We start from the raw sequence: 23,000 nt of genomic DNA, 5'->3' as shown, positions 1-23,000 counted from the left end.
TTGAAGATATGGGTGGTAACATCACGTATAGTAAATATTCATGTCAAACACTTTTTTTCATTTTTAGCCAATTTTACAAGTTGATTTTTGACATTGATCAGTATGTGACCAAAAAAACCCAACAAAACGCTAAATCTGTGGCCTTGGAGCAAGGTACTTTTTACTTTCAGCACCCTGTAATTGTTTCAATTCTTCCACTGCATTATTTTGATCATTTCTCACATTAAGACAACACTTTTCATTTCTCTAGTCTTACCTAAACTAGTCCACTTCTGTACAATCTCTTGAGCCATTTCGATCCTCATGTCACCAAAGGCTCCCTTGATACGGTCTTGTTTTACTTCAGTAAATGTCTCCAGTTGAAGACATGGCTGTGTAATGAAACTCACCGCTAGTCTGAAGTAGTGGAGCCATAACTGGTAAAACAGGTGTACAATATGGCAATTAGGAAATAATGGAACACATAATTGAATCTAGATTACACAGAATGATATACAACACTAATATGAACAAAAATAATTAGTTTTTGTTTGCTTTTGTAATTTAAAACAAGCAACTAGCTGTCAGAGATATATCAATATTACTGTTCATCCATCTACTGAAAATGCTAATCAACCTAGTGTAAAATGTGTGTAGTGTTTGATTTTGATAACCTTAAACCTTCATTACTAAGATTACATCATGAACATCATGTGATCCATCATAGCCAACATGGGAGCCATCCGCTCCATGTGGATTTCACCTATATGTAGATTTCTTTGAATACATTGAATTATTTCTACTGAGTGTTTACTCACATTGACATCCCTGTGTTCATTAGAGAGGAATGTACTTGGCAAATCATGGCATAGATTCCTGGATGCAGCTAATATCAGGCTACCAAAAGAAACAAAACAAAATCATCTCAATATATTTCAAACTTAAAGCATGATAATAATAATAAAACAATATTAACTTCAGTCTTTCACTTCCCACTAGAGTAATTTTCCATTAGTTGAGAGCATACTCATGCAGCTGCTTATCACATGAAAAGAATCAGGTCATTGCAACGTCATGCTATTGCCTGGTAGTTTGGACTCAATTATGTGACTGTAAGTCTCCAAGTTGTAGCCCAGATAATGATTCATTAAGGGGGTACTACACCCCTGGCCAATTTTGTGCCTATTTTTGCATTTTTCTCAAAAATTATAGTGCATTGGTGACAAGTAAGATATGCATATTATAGAGGCAAGGACTACAACTACTGCACTGAAAATTCAGCAACTCAAGACAAGTAGTTATTGATTTATTGATCAAATATTGGTTTTCCCTCATTTTTGACTGTAACTCCACAACTGTTGTCTGTGTTGAAATAAAAATTTCCAGTGCAGTAGTTGTAGTCCTATAATCCACATATCTTACTTGTCACCAATACGCTATACTTTTTGAGAAAAAAACAAAAATAGGCACGAAATTGGCCAGGGGTGTAGTACCCCCTTACTTAAAACACCAGTCTTATGATTTGATTTTGTCTGTAAAATTAGCAGTCATTGCAAACAATCTTACACACATAAATTGTTAAATATACTATAATCTGTAGCTTGTTAATGAACTCCCTATGCCTGTCTGAAACTCCCCTATTTGCTCTTATCATGCACCTTGGTGTCAATTTGACACCAAGGTTGGTCCATTCTGTGTTCAGTATAGGTTTGGAACTGCCCAAGTACCTTGTTAATGAACTCCCTTTGCCTGTGTGAGACTCACCTGTTTGCTCTCATGCGCATTGACACCCAGGTTGCTCTATAGATTGTGCGCTCTGTATAGGTTCGGAACAGCTTAAGTAGCTTGCTAATGAAATCTCTATGCCTGTCTTTTTCACGGAAACTTTCTTTGACTTCTCTATAGTGATCCTCTGTCATTAGACCCAGGAGATCCAGTAAACAGGCAATGCATCGCTCCTGTAACAACAAAACAAAGATAATCATTTTCAGTAATGTCACAATTAAACAGACATTACTTTCCTCCAGAGAAGATACAGGTGAACTCAAACTGTTAACCGATTGCAACTATATACTACAATTTAATGGGGCAATCAATCAAATTTTTGTATCAACATAATTAGCTTCAATTTACTCTTCTTACAACCTATCTTCTTCTCCTTCCTATATATGTGCATACCCCAATTTACTCTGTACAATTCTTACAACCTATCTTCTTCTCCTTCCTATATATGTGCATACCCCAATTTGAGTATTGTTGCACAAGCTTAACATGCAGTTTACCTATGCAAGATCTTGGAACCTAGGATTGATTGCAGATATCAGAACCGGGGATGGTCCCCCTTCTCTTTTCGAACAGCTCTGACACTTGCTGTGTGACTCTTCCTGTACACGGGACCAACAGCTTACGTGACTTCCAAGCCACAAGACGTCGCACATACACTTCCTATATCTGCACGTGCTAAGCAGTGTATGGAGGTGAGAAGAAATTCTACATTTAAATCCTGTGATGTAACTGAACTTAATTGAAGGATTCCCAGCCATATAGGAACTTTTTGGGATGGAAGAGAATTATCTGTACTTTCATTTATTTTTTCAGATTCTTGGCACTATTATTTGATACTTATTATCATTTACTGTGGAGGTTCTCAATTATATTTGGTCACAGGTCATGGAGAGCCAAACAAAATCAAACATCTGTGTGATGACCATATACACCTTGTTTGGCTTTCATGACTGTTTTCAGTGCTGCTCAAGGGCCAACTACAATTGGTCGGTGAGCAAGATCTGGCTCAATATTGAGATCCCCTGGTTTACTACATTGATATGAGGCAGTGACTTACATTGGTTTCTGTGTCAGATGCATGTAGTTGAGAAAGGAATAGTATAGTGTCCTGCAGCAGAAGGCGTACCACTATGCTCACTTCATTGGCAATGGATTCAGACTGCATCCATACAAAACAGAAAAAACAAATCATTCATTATTTATGTTTGTGACAAATCAACCCATAGCATTTCTTTCATGAGGACAAAGCTTTCTGGGTAAAAAAGTAGGCCTATATGATATCATTTTACCCAAGAACAAGCAGAGCCAGGAATTCATTAAGTCACACCCACGTAGCATAACTATGCATAGAAAACGTGTTTATTTACCACATAAAGAGCTCACAAAAAGTAACTCAGCCATCGTAAATATGCATAGCTTGGAAAGATGGTTTATTTATGCACAGTTTGATACCCCAATCGCCTAATATATTTCAACATTAAAAACACATATTGTGCTTTTAAATACCAAAACCTTAATTCAAAAGTTGCATTTACAGCTATCAATTGTTATTAAATGCAAGCATTGTGGCATGTAAAACCCACCATTATCTTCGCAATGAACTCAAATCAATTAGCCTTTTCGAGATATGGCAGACACAATAGAATGTCGCTGCACGAAATGGGTAAAGTCTTTTGAATTTGCCAGGTTTTACCCAGATTGAAGACTGCCCTCCTTTTGCGTAAGCCATACTTCGAAAAGGCTAATGCAATATACTGCAAAAGTAAAAATAGGCACTTTTCACTACTCAATCAATAATTGTAACAAACAAGGTGTCAAAATTACCCCAATTATGTTTTCTTTCACATGGTTGGTTTCAAATCCCAAGTACAACTAATAGTTTTAAAGCTATAGGCATATTGATACGCCGAGTTATTTTTTGTGAGGTCTTTATAGATTATTTGATAATAATATCTGAAATTTCCTCCATGAAACTTATTAATACATTTCAAGTTAAATTTAGACTATCATTCTTACATCACCTGTAACTTGTCTCATTTAATGTGAATGAAGGGAGTAAAACACTAATGGAACTGACTCAAATCTAGCATAATCTTACACTAATGGATGCATGCATGGATGGCAGTCACCCAACCAAACACAGCATAGCATTCACACACCAATGGATCTTAACTGTGCAGAACGTAAAAGGTTAGTTGAACAGAATTAGCTATTTTTGTTAACATTTTGTAATACAAGAATATGCTAAATATTTAGCTAATAATAATGTACATTTGCTAACATAAATATATAACATGTAGCTATTTTGGGGATTTTCTAGCTACATAAAACAGCTTCACATATGCTCTTATATTAAATTGTGTGGCAAAAATAAATGCGCATAATGCAGGTAAAATGAACTGTCATATTAGGCCCAAAAGGTAGGTCTCAATGCTGCCGAGGTAGTTTGATTTACAGTGCGCATTTAAAAGTTTTGAAAGTTTCAAGCTTACTCAAGCTTGAGTTGGGGGAAAAATCATTCCCTCTTAGATTTTAAAATCTTTGTAAGCTCTGAGACATACATTTTCTGCCTTACAAATAAATCTTTATAACATTTTTCCCGAAGTCAAGGTGAAAAAAGGAGAAATTAATATTTTGTCACCATAATCAATTTTTGAAACTTATAATGAACTATAAAAGTAAATAAAAAAAACAAACAAATCTGGTGAACTTTCCCTTTTACATAAAATCACAACAAGGTGTTAAGTGTAACAAAAGGGATGAATTAAAATGTGTATTAAAGCACAAATATCAAATGCAGTAATTGGAAAGAGTAACAAGATGTTTTGTAAATGAAGCAGCTTACATTGTTGTGATAAATGAACAGTAATTAGTGACAGTTGTAGTACAATGGTGTTGCAAGCTTGAGTGGATTTAATGTTACACTGTGATGTGACTGATATACTATGAGCAATGTATTGAAAGCTTTTGGTCAGGTGTTTCAAACCTTGAAACTATTTTATAAGTTACATGGCTTGCAATTGCAGCACATACACACAAAACAACAAGAGATATAAAATAAAATAAAACAACCAAATGTTTTTGTTTTACTGATCTCAAACCATTCGCTGTCATTCTAACAACAAAAGATACTTAGCAGACCTCAAAAAACAGGAAGTTGAGAGTTTTACAAAATTATGCTAAATTTCTGAAAAATAAAATTCTGTAACAAATAATCATCAATGGGAATTTTCACTGTATAAGAAAGAAATACCACATACACCTGTGGTGTGCATTAAAATCAATGGCATGACAAAATATAAAAACCAAATGCCTGGCCACTGTATTACAAAGACTCTTTTACAACTTGGGCAGGTTAGTGCCAATCCTGTAAATGACTTATGGAAAATGGTAACCAGAATTACTAAATTTGAACAGCTTACATCCAGAACTATGATCAATCAATCTGCATTGCAGCAACTCAATTTGAAGCACACATTTATGCCATTCATTCCTATCATTGCAGCCAATATATAGCATGCATATTGTTAGCTATAACATGCATTTGATGAAATGTCCTACATAAAACATTGTTCCGTTTTCAAGTAAAAATATAACTCTATAAACTGTACTTGTCAAATGATTTAAAATGCTATTTTATAGTCAAATTTGTCAACATTTTCAAAAGATAAAAAAAGATACATCTTTTCTCAAGTACATGCAACCCTCCCTTTGATTGACATTCAGGAAAATTACTGTAGAAATAATATTCTGGTTGATAACAACAAAGGTAAAGCACAGCCACCACCAGCCATGTCACCACTGATCATCCATCCCATGTGCAGGTCAAAGGTCAAACTGTAACAAAGCTGAATTCCCATTAAAAAAAGATGCAAAATCATGCAGCTGATTAGTACAAATGTTATGCAAACTTGATGCTATGGATGCAGGCGATTTATTAGAAATGATATGAAAACCAAAAACAAAATATGATTGTGACAAGAAGTCAAACCAACCAGGCTTACTCCTATAAACAAAACATTCATTCTATAACCAAACATTCATTTTATAAACAAGACAATCATTTCCTACAAACAAGACGTTAGTTTTTATAAACAAATAAACAAAGACCATTCATTTCATTTTCCACCTGATAAGAGTATAAAGATAAAAGATACCTGTAGAAATTCACTGTTGAAACTGATTACCGTATTTCATCAAATAGTCGCTCCCCCCTCAAATAAACGCCCCCACCACTTTTTTCAACCAAGATGTTTCAAAAATGCAGATATTTCCATGCTATCTTGTGTAGTAAGCTTACCAAGTTGCCCACATGGTCGATAATAGCGTCACTTTTGGCGAAAATCTGGATTGGAAACCCGAAGTGAGCCAGAAGTCAGTGTTTCTAGTTCATAGTTCGTCATTTTAGCGTGAGTTTTAAGTTTACCTAATTATTTTAACGGGAATTATCGTTCTAAAATTGACCTTGAATAAACGCCCCACCTTGGGAAAATGTAACGCCTCAGGGGCGTTTATTTGGTGCTAACTTAGAGAATTAGCTGCATTTGTGAAAACCGTTCACATCTGTGCTGACATACAACACTGGTATTGATTTCACTCCAATCTACCTAAACAGAAATTGCTAAGGAGCTGAATTCTTTTGAGAAAGACCTTTTCTTTTGAGAAAGAATATTACATATTTAGAATTTGGTGCAAAATATTATCACATTTAAAAAATGCCTGAACATGAAAGAATGTATTCAGGAGAAAAGATTGTTGTTTCAACAGAATGAGAAAAGACAAACTATTTAAATTTTCCCCAAGAACAGATATATAAAATAATTTTGCATAGCAATACTCTGTAATTAGTACATACCATATCAAGACCTTTATTCTACATACAGTGATAAGTACTACAGATTTTTAAGTGCATTTTAATTTTTACAATAAGATGCAACATGATTATGAATCTTGTAAAGCTTAAAAAAAATTAATGCTAAAACCAAGTCATTGTGAACTTGTATTGTTATTACAATAAACTGCAAACAACATTCACACAGCATACCATAGGCAATGTCATAAAATAGGTGGGGTGTGTAGGTGATTAAGGGAAGAGCCACAAGAAGGAAGGAGGGAGGAAACACAGATTGGAAGAGCTAAGCTTCTTGCTACTTTTTGCTTTGAATCATTACCTGGTGGTTATGATGAAGAGTGGCTAAAAATGTCTCCCAAGACCGAAGCCTGAGATAGCGGTAATCCTCATTGTTCTGCTTCAATCAATTCATTCATGTTGATGAGAAGGCAAGGGGATAATGAGGAATATGGCAAAAACCATTACATTCAAACACTGCATGGTCAGTCAGTCAGGATATCAATCAAACACTTTGGTTGCAGGATATATCATGACTTAAGTATCTTTTAATGACATGCAAAATCATGTGTTACTGGATTTGATGATGAAACTTACCAATACTTATCATATATAAACCCTTATTTTCCATACTAAATAAAATAGGGAAGTTGAACTTACACTAGTATACCTTTCATTTTCTATACTTTCAGTATGTGTTTGTACTAATTGACACACATTTTTACTCATCCCACATACAATCACACACAGATCCACTCCTACCTGCAAACACCTGCATTACACTAACAGCAATTAGCTGTAGAAGTGACGTAATAATCGGATTAACTACCATAGCAATAGATGAATACAATTTTGAGCAGATTGCCCTGCACTACAAGCAGATTGCACTAATCACCTATGTATGTCAGCAAACAGAGATTGAACACAATACCGCTCTTTTCAAAGATACTAATCTTATAGGTGCGAGTGATCAGTATTTCTTTGATATCTATGGTTCAATGCATAGGTACTGCGTGCATGTTGTAGTGCAGGGCAATATATTCAAAATTGTTTTCCTCTATTGCTATGGTAATTAATCCGAATAATTATGTCACTTCTACGGAGAATACACACAAGTTTCACTATTCAAGTGCTGACACACTTTAGGTTTATTCCACTTCACCACGGACTCAATTTCATGTTTCACCATTTTTACAGACTCACACTCTCCAACTACATCCTTGTTTATAATGCCTACTTATGCTGTTTGCGATCTAGTAACACTGTTCAGGAACTGTTGACATCTGTGGTTCCTGTGCATCTACTGTTACACCCAGATTTCTCATGGGTGTGTACCCACCCTCACACACAATCATCTACCACAGATATTACTGTGTACATGAGAGCAAAGCTGATACTGATATGTATGGGTAAGCAATGATAAATAAAACAGATAAACAGTGCATTTGCAAAGTTAGGTCTTGTAAATCATTAAGGGCAAATCACTCAATGAAGGTACTTGCTACTACTATGTCTGCCAATGCATATTTACCAAACACAGTTTTTATACCTTTCGCGTAAGAGTAGAGGGACTCAAATCTTTCTGTAATTTGTTAGGCATGAATGATATTTGAAAATGCTAGAACAATCAGCCCCTCATAAATATGCAAAAAGCATATGTGTAGCTATGTAGCTCTACTGGCAACATGGGGATCTTTGCAAATTCACCGTTGGTCTGCATATTATGTGACGGTATATATAGCCTGCTATTCCATGAACTTGAACGCTCTTTCCTTGAATTGTTCAACTGATGTATCTTAAACATTATTAGATGATTCTACAAGTAGGAATATCAAATTTAGGAGTCAGATGTCCTTGTAATCAATGGAGTATTGGCAAGAAGTGAAATGATTCATCAAAGTTGGCAACAAAACATTTCACTCCCTTCATATCAATAACTCCCAATCCTTAATCCAAAATAATTTCTCATATTAAAAAGAGGACAAGATGAACTTCTGTATTTCTTGTAAAGAAGCACTTTATTTTGACTGAACTGGGAGTAACAGATTGATTGCAATATTGGTTATGTTTCACAAAAGGTTTGAAACCCATACCTGATATGTGATCTTAAAATAGGAATAATACAGAAGAATTATGATAATCAGATTTTTGGAATAAATCAAGTGTAAATATGGATTACTAAAATCAATGATGTGACAATGTGTCCCAATGAAATATGGTGCCATGCGTTGAATGACGGAATAACTAAAGGATCTTACGTACAGTGGTGTACACAAATCTGAGCTGTCCTTTGGGATTAGGATTTAATGCTAGAATCTAGGTTGAGAAGTGGAATTATTTACACAAAAACAATATCAATATAAACACACAATTGTTGGTTGCTTGCCTTACACCTTATATTAAACACTGAATTTTGATTAAAGTTGTTGACAGAATCTTTGATTTCAATGCTACCATTATTTAATTACTACATGTTTCATGCTTAAATCAGGAAATACCAGATGATGAAATGCTAGTACAGGTGTTCAAATGCTATTACAGCGGTTGAAATGCTATTGCAGATGTTGAAATGCTACCATAAACATTTGCCTAATGGCGCCCTATGGCTTCTTTGCCTTGGGGTAAATTTCATGTACGGTCGTGTGTCTTGAGCTCGCCACCAAAAAAAAAGGTGGCAACGTTACATTTTGCCAAAGTCGACTCAAAACAAATGATGATATCTCTGTCAAGCAAGAAGGTATTGTCATGCTTGTGGTCTCATTTTATTGCTAAATAAAATGCACTTTCAACCCTGTAAAAAGAAATACTTGAACTTTTTTAATACTGACACTGTGCTTCATAGAATTCAGAATGGGCAGGGTGGCGGTGGTGGGGGATGTGGTGGTGGGGGATGTGGTACACACAAACTCTATGGGATTGGTATTTTCAGTGCGTAATCTGCGTCTGTAAAGGCTGTAAATTGGATTTGGACTCTATTTAGCATCTAAAACACTCATGGCCTTACAGCTAAACAATTCTACTAATTGTTTTTAATAATTTATGATTGGTTTAGTCTAGAAAATACAAACTTTTCCATACAAAACTACCCGTTGTTATATTAAACACTGTAGTAAGTAATGCAGATGTCTTCAAAATCTAAAAGTTACTGTAAAATTTTAATTACTTATCCTATCACAATCAAAGTATAGATTTTCTGAAGGGAAATTTGACGAGGAATCTAAATATGGACATATTTTTTCTGTATGGGTTAGGGGGGAAATGTTTAGGTTCAAAATATGTTGAATTGTAAAAAATCTAACATACTTTGGGACACCCTATATTCGAGATTACCAAACAGCTGTGATTTTGGTTTCTTCCAAAGTCAGTTGGCTCTCCATATCCTGTAACCAAATGAATGTTGTTTACTTCCAGTTTATTACTGTAAGTTGGTAATAAGCAATGCATTGAGTGACCCATTTTTTATCAAAATATTTTTATTCCACCCTGTATAACTTGCAGGTCACCCTGTATAATGAGTTGAAATGTATATATTTGAATTGCTTATACCTTCAGCTTTCCAAAAATGTATACCTTTGCTAGTTTAGGGTTGATGATTGTCGAGATAATCTAATTAGAAACCCGGTTGGTGTAAAAATTCATAATATTTGTCATGTAACGCTAAGGGTGGCGAGTTCAGGACACACAGCCGTACAAATAGAGAGCTACCTCCTCTAAAAATCCCGACAAGAATTAAGGGTATGGGCCCTTATTTGCTGGTGGGATTTTTATGGGAGGGCACTTCTAGTTTGTGTCTAAAATTCCAGTTATGTCAAGAGAGTCCATAGCGCCATTAGGTGAACGTTTACGGTATTACAAGATGTTTAAGAGGACATAAATATTTCCCATTGTTGATTTTTTTAAATCAATGCTTCACATAATCTGTATTTAACAAGGACAACTGTGTGTAAACCAGTTATAAAAATATACTGTGAATTAAAGTCGTCTAAGAGCCTTTTATATCAGTACACTATTTACTGAATTAGTACACTATAAACCATTAAACCCTTGTTGACTCACCTTGCCTGTAGTATGCAGTGACGCTAATATATCTCCCATTATGTCTACACACATCTTGTATTCTCCTTTGTCCTGATACACTAGTATATATATGTACACATCATGTACTGATACACTAGTTACGGATTAGTACACAAAACCATACCAGATAAACCCCAGCTGACTCACCTTGCCTATAGTATGCAATGAAGCTAATATATCTCCCAATATGTCTATACACATCTTGTATTCTTCTTTGTTCTGTATATGCTGCTTTAGTTGCTCCAAGCATGGCTCCAACAAAACTTTACGTGACACTGCAAAATATAACAGCAAGTGAATATTAACCGTACGAACCAACCTCAATCTCAATAAACCATGAATCTAAATCTTACCAATTGCAGTCACTATTGCATCCATTTCACACATCTGTTCATCATGCAAAATAAATGAAATATTAAAACCTCCCACATGATAATAAATAATCTAGTAAAGTGTAGCCGATTATAGAAATCAGACAAATGGTGCAAATCCACCAACCATTCACTTTTTTTACCCAGACCATAGTTTACAAGTGAAATAATTTAATTGACCAACTCAAATGATGATTATAAATATGACCATGATTTAAATCTTACTTAAGTTCTAAACTTTGATTAACAGATATGTCACAAAATTGGAATGGAACCATTAAGTACAAAGGCAAAAAACAAACCAAAAACACATGGTGGATGCTTAAAAGTGTGCTAATGTCACTTGAGAGTTTAAAGAAGTCCCCAGCAATCATAACATTAAGCCTTATATGTTGGAAAAATAATTATCAAGCACGAATCACATGGTTTTATTTAGTACAAACTTATATTGACTATAAAAACGAATAAAAATAGCCGGCTCTCAACACACAATATTCAAAATGTTCTAGTGCAATGACGTACTTGTACTCTTATTCTTTGGCTATCAGTCTATATAATAATCTTAATTGAAGGATGTTTGCACTGTACAATGCAAAGGTGAATACAACTAACTTACATTGATGTTTGAAGAGGTCACTGTTGATGGTGCCAGACATACATTGTAGCTTGGCTTGTAGTATTGATTGAGGTAGGCCGTCACGAGGCATATTAGTGATCATGTCTACCAAGAACTGACTCACTTCTTCAGGTTGATACATGATCTGTAACTCACTTGACAGAATGCTGAAGTTGCGTAGCATTGTCATCTGAAATGAAGGATAAAGTATTGAAAAGATATTTATGCGAATTTGATGCACTTTTGTAAAGCTGAGTAGGCCTATACATTACATCCGAAGGCTCACAGTCCGATATCAAGAATTTACCAAAGCACCATGGGCATAATTTTCAGTTTCATTAATTGATATCGTCAATTACTTAAACTAGTATGGAGTGCTATGTTACCTGGTGTCCTCTGAACTGTTATTTATTAATTGATATTATCAATTACTAATACTAGTATGGAGTGCTATGTTACCTGGTGTCCTCTGAACTGTTATTTATTAATTGATATTGTCAATTACTAATACTAGTATGGAGTGCTATGTTACCTGGTGTCCTCTGAGCTGTGATTCTGATTGATTCATCAGTTTGTTGATGGAAGAAAACAACGTCCTGATTGCATCTTGTATATCACCTAGATGGGCATCCATGGTAGCTCTGTGGTAAAAAACATCACACATACAGTTAGAGCTGAATGGGATATATCACCTAGATGGGCATCCATGGTAGCTCTGTGGTACAAAATAGCACATATACAGTTAGAGCTGAATGGGATATATCACCTAGATGGGCATCCATGGTAGCTCTGTGGTACAAAATAGCACATATACAGTTAGAGCTGAATGGGATATATCACCTAGATGGGCATCCATGGTAGCTCTGTGATACAAAACATCACACATACAGTTAGAGCTGAATGGGATATATCACCTAGATGGGCATCCATGGTAGCTCTGTGGAACAAAATAGCACATATACAGTTAGAGCTGAATGGGATATATCACCTAGATGGGCATCCATGGTAGCTCTGTGGTACAAAACATCACACATACAGTTAGAGCTGAATGGGATATATCACCTAGATGGGCATCCATGGTAGCTCTGTGATACAAAACATCACACATACAGTTAGAGCTGAATGGGATATATCACCTAGATGGGCATCCATGGTAGCTCTGTGATACAAAACATCACACATACAGTTAGAGCTGAATGGGATATATCACCTAGATGGGCATCCATGGTAGCTCTGTGATACAAAACATCACACATACAGTTAGAGCTGAATGGGATATATCACCTAGATGGGCATCCATGGTAGCTCTGTGATACAAAACATCACACATACAGTTAGAGCTGAATGGGATATATCACCTAGATGGGCATCCATGGTAGCTCTGTGATACAAAACATCACACATACAGTTAGAGCTGAATGGGATATATCACCTAGATGGGCATCCATGGTAGCTCTGTGATACAAAACATCACACATACAGTTAGAGCTGAATGGGATATATCACCTAGATGGGCATCCATGGTAGCTCTGTGGTACAAAACATTACAAATACAGTTAGAGCTGAATGGGATATTCAATTTAAATACATACACCCCCTACAGAAAACATGACCTTATTCATTCATTCATTCATTCATATTTTATTTTTCCACACAGGGAGTATGAATACCACACAGGGAGTATGAATTTCAAATAGGTTTACCTGAATGGGTGACTCCAAGATTAAAGTTATGTCTTCCACAGGGGTGTATGGATTTCAACTGGAATAGCCCAATTAACATACTCATTCCCCTCACATGATCAAAGATATACTAATTCAAAAACTGAGATCATCTCAGGTAACTAATGATGTCATATGGTCAGGCCCGTACGCAGGATTTTTTTGGGGGGGGGTGCTGATTTTGAAAAAGTGGACTTTTTTTCCCAAAAAGTGCGATTTTGTGAAAAGTGGACTTTCTTCCCAAAATTTGGACCTTTTTTTGACCAAAAAAGCATAAAAAACCTGATTTTTTGCACGCTACGCTCGCAAATTCTGAAATTTTAGGACTTTTTGTACACTTTTGTAAATTTGGGGAGGTGCGGTCACACCCCCCGCACCCCCCCTGCGTACGGGCCTGCATATGGTATCAGACGAAAGCGCTCTTAAAAGTGGAGGCTAATGTTCCATATTCTTTTTTTTATCTTTTGGTAGAATGTTCCATATTCTTGTATCTTGTATCTCATACACATATTGACAGAATAGTCAGTAGGGCTGAAGGGGAGTAAGTTGAAATTTTTTCAAACAATATTTACTTAAAACCGTGATTTTGCTTATTCATCACTCTGCTGTCTTCATAATGATATCATGTAATTAACCAACCAAGGGCATTGTAATTATTTGTTTGTTTTTATTGACCTTTGGAAGAGGAAATGTAAAGGAATATAAATCTAAAGAGATATTGCATGCATTTGAGCATATTGATGAAAAAGCTATATTTTGATTGGTTACTCACATGGTTATATCATGTAATCAACTAATCAGGGGGATTGTAATTGGTTATTCAGATGGTTATATCATGTAATCAACCAATCAGGGGCATTGTCTTGTTTTTACTCACCTTTGGAAGAGGGAATGTGAACGGAATATAAATTTGAAGAGATATTGCATGGATCTGAGCATATTGATGGAGAAGTCAGCAGCCTCCTTCAAGGCATTGTCAATGATTTGCTTCAAGAAGTACACCAATGATCTGTGGGGAAAGGAATAAAATATATGCAATATTATTATGATCACACTTAGGGTTTAAAGACTCTACACAAATGATGCAACCAAATTGATGATGGTCTTGATCAAACTTCTACCCGCTTATTTATACTTATTCAAAAAGCCATTATAATTTTTGAACTATGCATTATTATTTCAACATAAAATAGTATTTCAAAAATTGAAACATGTTTAAGGTTTCTTAACTTTTAAAGGCATATCACACCAGCAATTGCAGCATGCGGTTCAAAAATCACTAGTCATCAAATGCTGGTAGCGTTTGCAACCAGCATTTTTAAGCATTTGCAAAGTTGCTACCCTAATTTAATTGTAACTAGCGATACAGCGACAAAGTTGTCTTCAAGACAGTTACCATTCCAATAAGCGATGGAAGTTATGTTACAAAAATATGCTCTACTCCTTGCGATTGCCTGGTATGATATGGGCATTACAGCACCCTCAGAGAAATCCTGATACTTAACAAACCAGCTGCAGTGTAATGTTTCAAAACGGTGTGACATTCATCAAGTTTGACATATTTCACAATACTACTGGCAGCTTGTGTTTTTAATTATGCAGTTCCAATACCATGGTACCTAAAAGAGTCATACTTACTTATGTGCAAATGTACTGGAGAAATCATTGTCTATGTAGGCATCCATGACTTTGGTGAAAGACTTGAATCTTGTATCTCCTAACACAGTTATGATGTACACCTAAGAAAACAATACCAGTAACATTGTAGCTCATGGGTGTCAATTAACAAGGATACTACACTGGGCTTTTGCAGTTGAAATCCATACATCTCTATGGAGGACATGTCGTTAATTTTTCATGGAGTGTGATTTTGAAATGATGTTACCTGAATGAGTGACTCCATTTGAAATCTAAACCCCCTGTGTGGGTGATAAAGGTCATGTCTTCTACAGTGGGTGTATTGGATTTTAACTGGAATATCATATTTTATTTTACAAGCTTCTGATAACAAAACCTGCCACATATCATTAAATCGACTTGGTTCTACATCAAATGGCCGATAATAATCATTTTTAACTGTCCTTCCACATCAGTATGTGTTGTTACACATTGAAAGATTGCAAGAGTATGAATGGAATTTCGCCCCAATGTTTGTTATTATGTTAATATCAACAACAAGAGTTGGCTGTTTGTGTCCTATAGCCTATTTATGCCTCTTATAAAAGAGATTCAACTAGGACAGTCCAGCTCTCGCATGTTTTGCTGTTGACAAATGCACACACTTCTGTAATTTTTCTCATGCTTAAGTTGCCAATTATCAGTTGATTTCAGGCCTTTGCCAATAAATAGCAAAGCTACACTATTTTAGTCCAATGCATGACACACCAATATGGCTATATGGAGTCCAGACTCTCCTTATCAAACTTTGTTGATGTCTATAGTCAAATTCTTCCATTTCTACAGCATAACACAACAAAGCTAATGTTGCTAACAGTCTTCTTGTATATATTTTATGAACCTCAAAGTACTTATAAGCTACTTACAAGTGCATCAAAAGCTCCTCTACCATGCTCCTCCATCTTGAGGTCAAGAATTGAAAACAATGCATCCAATATGTCTTGTAATACCTAGAATAAGATATGAACAGAGCACAATCATGATCAGGATCTACAGAAAATAACAGAAGTCTAAAGTAAAGAAGTATCAGCTGCTGTGGATGCCCTAAGAATACACATCTATCCTGCCATTTGAGGTTGTTTGAGGCTAGTGAAAGGATTAGGGTTAACATTAGAGTTATAGTACGGGTTACAATTAGGGCATGAGCTAGTATTAAACATATGGTAAAGTTATACCAGACCATAGAGCTCCCTAGTGGTATTTTCTTGTTCCATATCGCTGTCTGCATTACATACTGACGTATCTCAAAAGGCTGCCTTGAGTCATTATTTCATTATTATTGTCATCTAATTGTGATGCGATTCACTGTAAAATAAACTTTATAGTTTTGAGGTATTATGACAATATTATTACAATCTCATGTCAATTTGTAAAAGAAAGAAGCATGCCGAGATATAAAATAACCATTTGAAATACATAATTTTGCTATTTGGAGGGAAATTTTTGTCTTCAAAACAAAGAAATAATGGGAACATTTTCAATACTGGAGGGACATTTTGCAAACTTGGAGGGAAATTTCGATGATGTTCCCTGGAAATATTGCATTTTTTCCAGCCCTGATGATATGCATCTTATTTTTGATTCGCCTTCATCCTTTGATACTCACTGTATCATGTTAACTTACCACTACTATGTCTTGACCTCCGACCTTTGTGACTCTTCTGAGGATGTCTCGTAGTGTATGCTGGTGCTCTCTCCATGCTAACAAACACCGTAGGTCAACTGTGAAAATAATCAACCCACATGTACAAGCTTAAGTTTGTAATCCAACATTGGCCTTCAACTCATAGAAGAGGCCACTAATGGTATTAGACCCCTGCAGTGCCTAAGTGTTGTCTACTTGAATTGGGCCATCCCAGCTGAAATCCACACACCACCTATGGAAGACATGACCTTAATTTCCCACACAGGGGTATAGATTTCAAAAGGAGTCACCCATTCAGGTAATCCCATTTGTAATGCACACTCCCTGTGTGGGAGATTAAGGTCATATCGTCCACAGGTGCATATATTTTAATTGGAATAGTCCATTGCTCTACTACCTGCACACTATTTTACCATTTAAGTTGTTAGGGGATCAACAAAACCTGTATGCTGAAAAAAACCTGCAGATCTTGTTAAAGTGTAGTATTATTCACCTCAAGTTAGTTAGTGATGTCAATGCCTTTTTGCAGTGCACCGCTAGCTGACAAACCCTCATTGTATTCATGTGTGTACACGCTATGTGATTAACTTAACACATACCATTCGATACTATGACCAGCGTAATACACACCTATGTAACCACCGAACATGAGGTGGACCAATGACAGACTTTAATGAAAAAACATGCTACTCACTATTCTGTGTCAGCTTTGTAGAGCATACCGTTGTCCTGACAAAGAAGTTTTCTTTGAGGTTTCTTGAGAATGCTTCATTTCCTAAAGGACTGACACTTGACCTGGTGACTTCGGCGGAACAGTATGGTAGACGTAGGTACTCGTCAGGAGACTCAAATAGGTAATGTTCTGAGATCTGATAATTGAGCAATTAATGAAAGAATTAGTACATACAGACATTCAAATATTTTTAAAGTGCCTTTAAAATTAACAAAGAGCTGTACAGGCTGAGTCAAAAAGAAGTAAACTCATGTTTGAGGGGCTAACTCGAGATCTGCAAGGAATCTGCTAAAAATTAAAATACCACTGGAAAGAGCAAATTCTACACGTCTAAATAAAAAAAGAATTGTTGCAATTGATCAGAGTAAACTTAAGTTATATTCATTTGAATACAACCACCCATTTTTGTAGCTGCACACGGCTGATTGATTTTCATGCATTTCAATTTCGACGAATCTGCAAAGTGCTTACAGGATTTATTGTTGAAAAGGCAACTTTTGCTTTTAATTAATATTCAACAAAGTCCATGACGGTACTATAGCTTGTATTGATACCAATTCAAGTCTTTACGAACGATCCAGCAGAAGCTTGATTGGGGAATGTTGGGTAAAGGATTGAGCTGATCTTTGGTCTTGCTGTAACGCATGTCTAACTCTAGCAATGTTCACTTGTGATCTAGCAGTTCGTGGTCTGCCTGAAGCTTCCGGCTGTCTGTTCCTTAGTGTCCCATGCACATTGAGCTTGTTCACATTCTTATATACTGCTCCCTTACATGAAACCCGGTTAGCTGTAGGATATTGGAGCCGAAAAAGACGCTGAACTTCAGTGGGACTCTTAGTTTCATGATACTTCGTCGACAGACACGTGCGCTCGCGTGCGGTAAATTGTGGTGCTATGTTGTCATTTGTCCAGTTTTATTATACTGTAGTGCAATGAGGTAAAATTCATATTGAAAAGACCCCTTTAACATGTAGTAATTATTGATCGAAACCACACCTGACACAGAACTTTATTTGCATTTAAATATCGCGTCTTACCAATCAATATAATAGGTAGGCCCCTACTTGGGAAGTGAAACTGTGTGCAGCTACAAAAATGGGTGGTTGTATTCAAATGAGTATAACTTGAGTTTGCTGTGAGCAATTGCAACAATGCTTGTTTTTAATTAGACGTGTGGAATTTGCTCTTTTCAGTGATATTTTCATTTTTAGCAGATTCCTTACAGATTTTGAGTTACAGTCCCTCAAACATGAGTTTACTTCTTTTTGACTCAGTCTGTATAAGGGAAAAAACCAGAAAGAAACAAAATGAAACAAGACTGAAGCAAACTGAAAAGATGAGATTTATGTTTCTTTTTTAAAACCTGGATTGTGGGATACTCCCTGTTGGTTTTTGGGAGTTTGTTCCATTCCTTTGGACCAGAGACAGCAAAAGACTTTGTACCAGCAGATCTGAACGGCCTTGGCTCACAAAGGAGTGATAAGGATGGCAACCTTTCTCTGCCTGGAAGATACATGTAGGCAGAAAGAAGCTTAAAAGATATGGAGGAGCAAGATCCTAGGAACATTTAAAAACATAGCAGTTTGAACAGTATGTGGTCTTGGATGTAAAACTAATGGAGCAAATATTTGATTTTTCACTGTTTCCAAATTTAATAGGAATCTATTTGAGAGAATCCTCATTGGTCTATACTGGACCTACCTTATATACAAAGAGTTCATGCTCCCCATCCTCTACTGCTGTACCATCATTTTTCATGGATCTCATGAATGCAAAGGCAAACAGTTTCTTCTCATCTTTCCTGGCTGATGATTAAAAGAAATAATAAACAAGGAAAAGATTGTTCATATTTATGTTTATTTTTATATAATCATAAATATGTGATCTCATTTTAATGCGTGTATGATGATTGATGAGTAAATTAATTGAATGAATGAAACCCGTCTTACCAGAGCAGTGTCGGAATTCAAATCTGATGTGTGTGTCCTTGAAGTTGTCAATGGGAATGCCAAGACGTACTGTCTCATTCCACATAGGGTTACTGATGCTCCTGTACACTACAGAATGGTATTCATCCTTCTCAGACTCACCATCACCTAATGAGACACATTGCTGTAATAAACACATAAAGACAGATGTGTTTGAATAAGTTGTGTAGAGATTTTGCATGTATAGACATTCACATCTTGGTCCATATTACTAGTGACACGATTTGGTTCATGGAGGCCAAATACGGCAAATTTGAAATTGAGATAAAGGCAAAAACTTTAGAGCCAAGTATGCTAGACCTTTGGTTCAGTGTATGATAGCCTGATAATTATAGGAACTCAATTTTCAAAAATGCTCCTTTGGCCTCCATGGTGCAGATCGTGTCACATTTGATTTTACATTATTAAGATTTTTCCGGGAACTATGAATGTATAATGCTAGTAATCACATGCTTTAGTTCTCAGCAAGGTCCTTACGCATGACAATGACTGGCTGACGCCCTCATCCTGATTATGGAGGACCAGTTCACGCAATGCTACACAGCTTGTTCGGGGAATGAGGTGCTGACATATGACGTGATCCAATTAGCCAATTGAAACCCCCCACTTCTGAGTTTACCCTTCACCAGACTAAAAGGGACAAAAAGTACGAAGGAAAGGGCAATTCATACTAGCAGTCACAGCACTGGTAGCGTTTCACAATTGCCAGCAGTTTGCAATCACTGCAAGTGTCAGGACGTCAAAATTGCCTTTAAGTCAACTCGCCTGCGACTTTATACTCGGATATGCTAGCGAATTATAGATTAGATATCGGCAGCTGCTCAACCGATCAGTGATGGAGGTGACGTAATAAAAATGCTACGCTCCAAGCGATTACTTAGTATGATATGCCCTTAACATATTCAACTGGCAACTGTAGATACTTACTAATTTTCTTCCTTTTGAGTTGACAACACAGAAGGTGACCTCTACGTTATTCTTCTTGATCTGACTGCTCTTGCTTTCTAAGTCGGCACTACGTAATGTCACAAAGAGGTCATTCCTCAGATCTCCTGAAAGAACAAAACATGGTTGGAAAAATGGTTATCATAGTCAGTATTGGGCTATTCCAGTTGAAATACATACACCCCCTATGGAAGACCTGACCTTAATCTCCCACACAAGGTGTGTGAATTTCAAATGGGTTTACCTGAATGGGTGACTCCATTTGAAACCTACACCCTCTGGGTGGAAGATTAAGGTAATGTAGTTCATATGGGGAATATGGATTTCAACTGGAATAGCACATTTAGCAGGTTATTAAGGGGTAAAACCTTGGGTAACATAGAGCTGAAAATTCAGATGAACTCAGAAACTTAAAATAGTTATCTGAATTCATGGACAGATTGCATGTAACCACGCTTTTAGTACTCATCTTTCGAACTTCATAATATCCAAGGTTTAACATCAAATGGCAGCAAGGAGTGGAATGAACTGTGAGTGAAGAAGTGTTATACATAACAAAATACCATCCTGTTGAGATTTCTTTACAGGTGATTACAAAAGTCTGAAAGAGTACAAAGACTTTTTGGATACCCCACTGTTACACAATCACTATCTACTTTCTATCTACTGACCTGGTACAATGTAGTCTGAGAATCCAATCTTGCGAGCTACCACCAGATTCTTGTCAAACAGCAGTGGTTTGCTGATTTTCAACTGTTCCAAATGCCCATGTAATATTCTCAAGGAAAGTGAAATACCTACAAAATAAAACAAAGGAATGTACAACATTAACCTGTAAATATTTCACAAATTACTTCTTATTTCATCAACGTTACCAATAGCTAGGCGATCGCAGTTAATGATGAGACAAGTATCAATGACGACAAGTACATTCTTTATTTTGTAAATTAAATCTAATACTCACTTTGCTATGAATAATCTACACCAAGATATAATGCACATTCTTCACTTGTACAATTGACAAATATTAGCATTCAAGAAATATCCTGCATATACCGTATTCGTCCGAGTATAGTCCCACGTTCGAGTATAGTCCCACCCCCCATTTTTCAAAAAAATTCCAGAAATTGTAAAATTTTTTTTTTTTTTTTTAAGTTTTTTTAGTTTTGGAGTGTCCCTGGACCTAGACCTAGATGCTAGGATCATTCATGGTTGACCTAAAAAAAAAAAGAAATTCAATGCATTTTGAAATCATTAATAGAGTATGACATGAATATAAATTATCAATTTTCATATTAAAAATACAAAATATCTTGATTTTTTTATTTTTTTTATTTTTAGGTCAACCATGAATGATCCTAGCATTTAGGTCTAGGTCCATGGACACTCCAAAACCAAAAAAAAAAACTTAAAATTTTTTTTTTTTTTTTGAAATTGAGTATAATCCCACCCCCAATTGTGAAAAATGTTCACCTAAAAAACGGGTGGGACTATACTCGGACCAATACGGTACTACAATAGTCATTCTCATCACATAATGTTGTATCTCAAAAGGCTGCTTTGAGTGATTTTATTATTATTCTCATCTAATTGTGATAAGATACACTGTAAAATTGATATATTAATTTTGAGGTAATATCACAATATTATAATCCCATGTCCATTCATTAAAGAAAAAGAAGCATGCTGATATATAAAATAACAATAAGAAACACAACAATGATAACAAAAATCACACACAACAGCCTTTTGTGATACACTAGTATGTCACACAGACGACGTTACAGTAAGTAAGTAATATGTGATTTACAAATTAGGCAAAGAACTTTTTGACTCGACATGTTTCAGTTTTATTTATGTATTACTTTTATCGTAAAAAATCGGCTAGAAACATCAAAATGTAATAAAATTACATGTTATAATCAAAAGAAAACCAAAAATACATCAAAAGGACCAGCCTAGTGGAGTCAGAAGCATCAAGATGCTGTCACAAAGATGATGTGCTGTCTCCAAAGCATTGGGACCTGTACATAAATTGAGGTACATACAATAGTGCACAAGTAATATATTTAAACAAAATACATCACTAGACCTACCTATATTGGCTGTGTTAGAGCCAGCTATCTTGGTGGTTTGCTTCCGTACAATGTTTTCATGTAGACTGGAGAACTCATTTTCTGCTTTTTCTTGAATAGTACTGAAATTGGACAATAAGATATGAAGAGACAGGAATTAGACAAGGAGTACTTATTAGTTATGTAAATTCATACATTTGAAAGGTAAGTAATAATGCCACACCTCTGTGATAGTGACATCTATAATACATCACAAGAACAACAAGTTTTCCAAGAACTTAATTTTTATCCTTAATGAACATACCAACAGAATTAGAATTTTAAAGTAGTTTATTAACTTCTGAAACATCAAATGTTTAATAAATAAAGGTTTCATTATGGTCCAAGTAAGAGGATACTGGCATAGACTTAGTGGTCTTGATGTAAACACAGCAAGAGAAGTGTACCCTTTTTAGGATGAATTCATTTACCAAGTTTGCTGTTTAGGTAGTTAGAAACAGACTATGACATCAATCAATTTTTTCCCCCGTTAAACAACT

At 35.7% G+C, this 23,000-nt stretch overlaps 1 protein-coding gene across 1 annotated transcript in view; it reads right to left on the bottom strand.

The window, feature by feature from the left end:
• The window catches only part of LOC140149279 (dedicator of cytokinesis protein 3-like), a 134,451-nt gene that overhangs the window by 39,515 nt on the left and 71,936 nt on the right, over positions 1-23,000 (bottom strand). The window contains exons 13-30 of the mRNA XM_072171541.1: positions 22,483-22,583; positions 21,058-21,183; positions 20,369-20,493; positions 19,403-19,565; positions 19,155-19,258; positions 17,415-17,589; positions 16,700-16,797; positions 15,942-16,025; positions 15,037-15,137; positions 14,276-14,407; positions 12,210-12,318; positions 11,678-11,867; positions 10,838-10,965; positions 6,936-7,010; positions 2,822-2,923; positions 1,744-1,937; positions 798-876; positions 257-416 (exon numbers count right to left, since the gene is read on the bottom strand). Coding sequence (XP_072027642.1) covers positions 257-416; positions 798-876; positions 1,744-1,937; positions 2,822-2,923; positions 6,936-7,010; positions 10,838-10,965; positions 11,678-11,867; positions 12,210-12,318; positions 14,276-14,407; positions 15,037-15,137; positions 15,942-16,025; positions 16,700-16,797; positions 17,415-17,589; positions 19,155-19,258; positions 19,403-19,565; positions 20,369-20,493; positions 21,058-21,183; positions 22,483-22,583 — 2,246 coding nt within the window. The remainder of the gene's footprint in view (positions 1-256; positions 417-797; positions 877-1,743; positions 1,938-2,821; positions 2,924-6,935; positions 7,011-10,837; positions 10,966-11,677; positions 11,868-12,209; positions 12,319-14,275; positions 14,408-15,036; positions 15,138-15,941; positions 16,026-16,699; positions 16,798-17,414; positions 17,590-19,154; positions 19,259-19,402; positions 19,566-20,368; positions 20,494-21,057; positions 21,184-22,482; positions 22,584-23,000) is intronic.

This window comes from Amphiura filiformis, chromosome 3 (genome assembly GCF_039555335.1).
Source record: "Amphiura filiformis chromosome 3, Afil_fr2py, whole genome shotgun sequence".
Taxonomy (NCBI): Eukaryota; Metazoa; Echinodermata; class Ophiuroidea; order Amphilepidida; family Amphiuridae; genus Amphiura; species Amphiura filiformis.
This window is presented reverse-complemented; position numbering and strand designations above follow the sequence as displayed.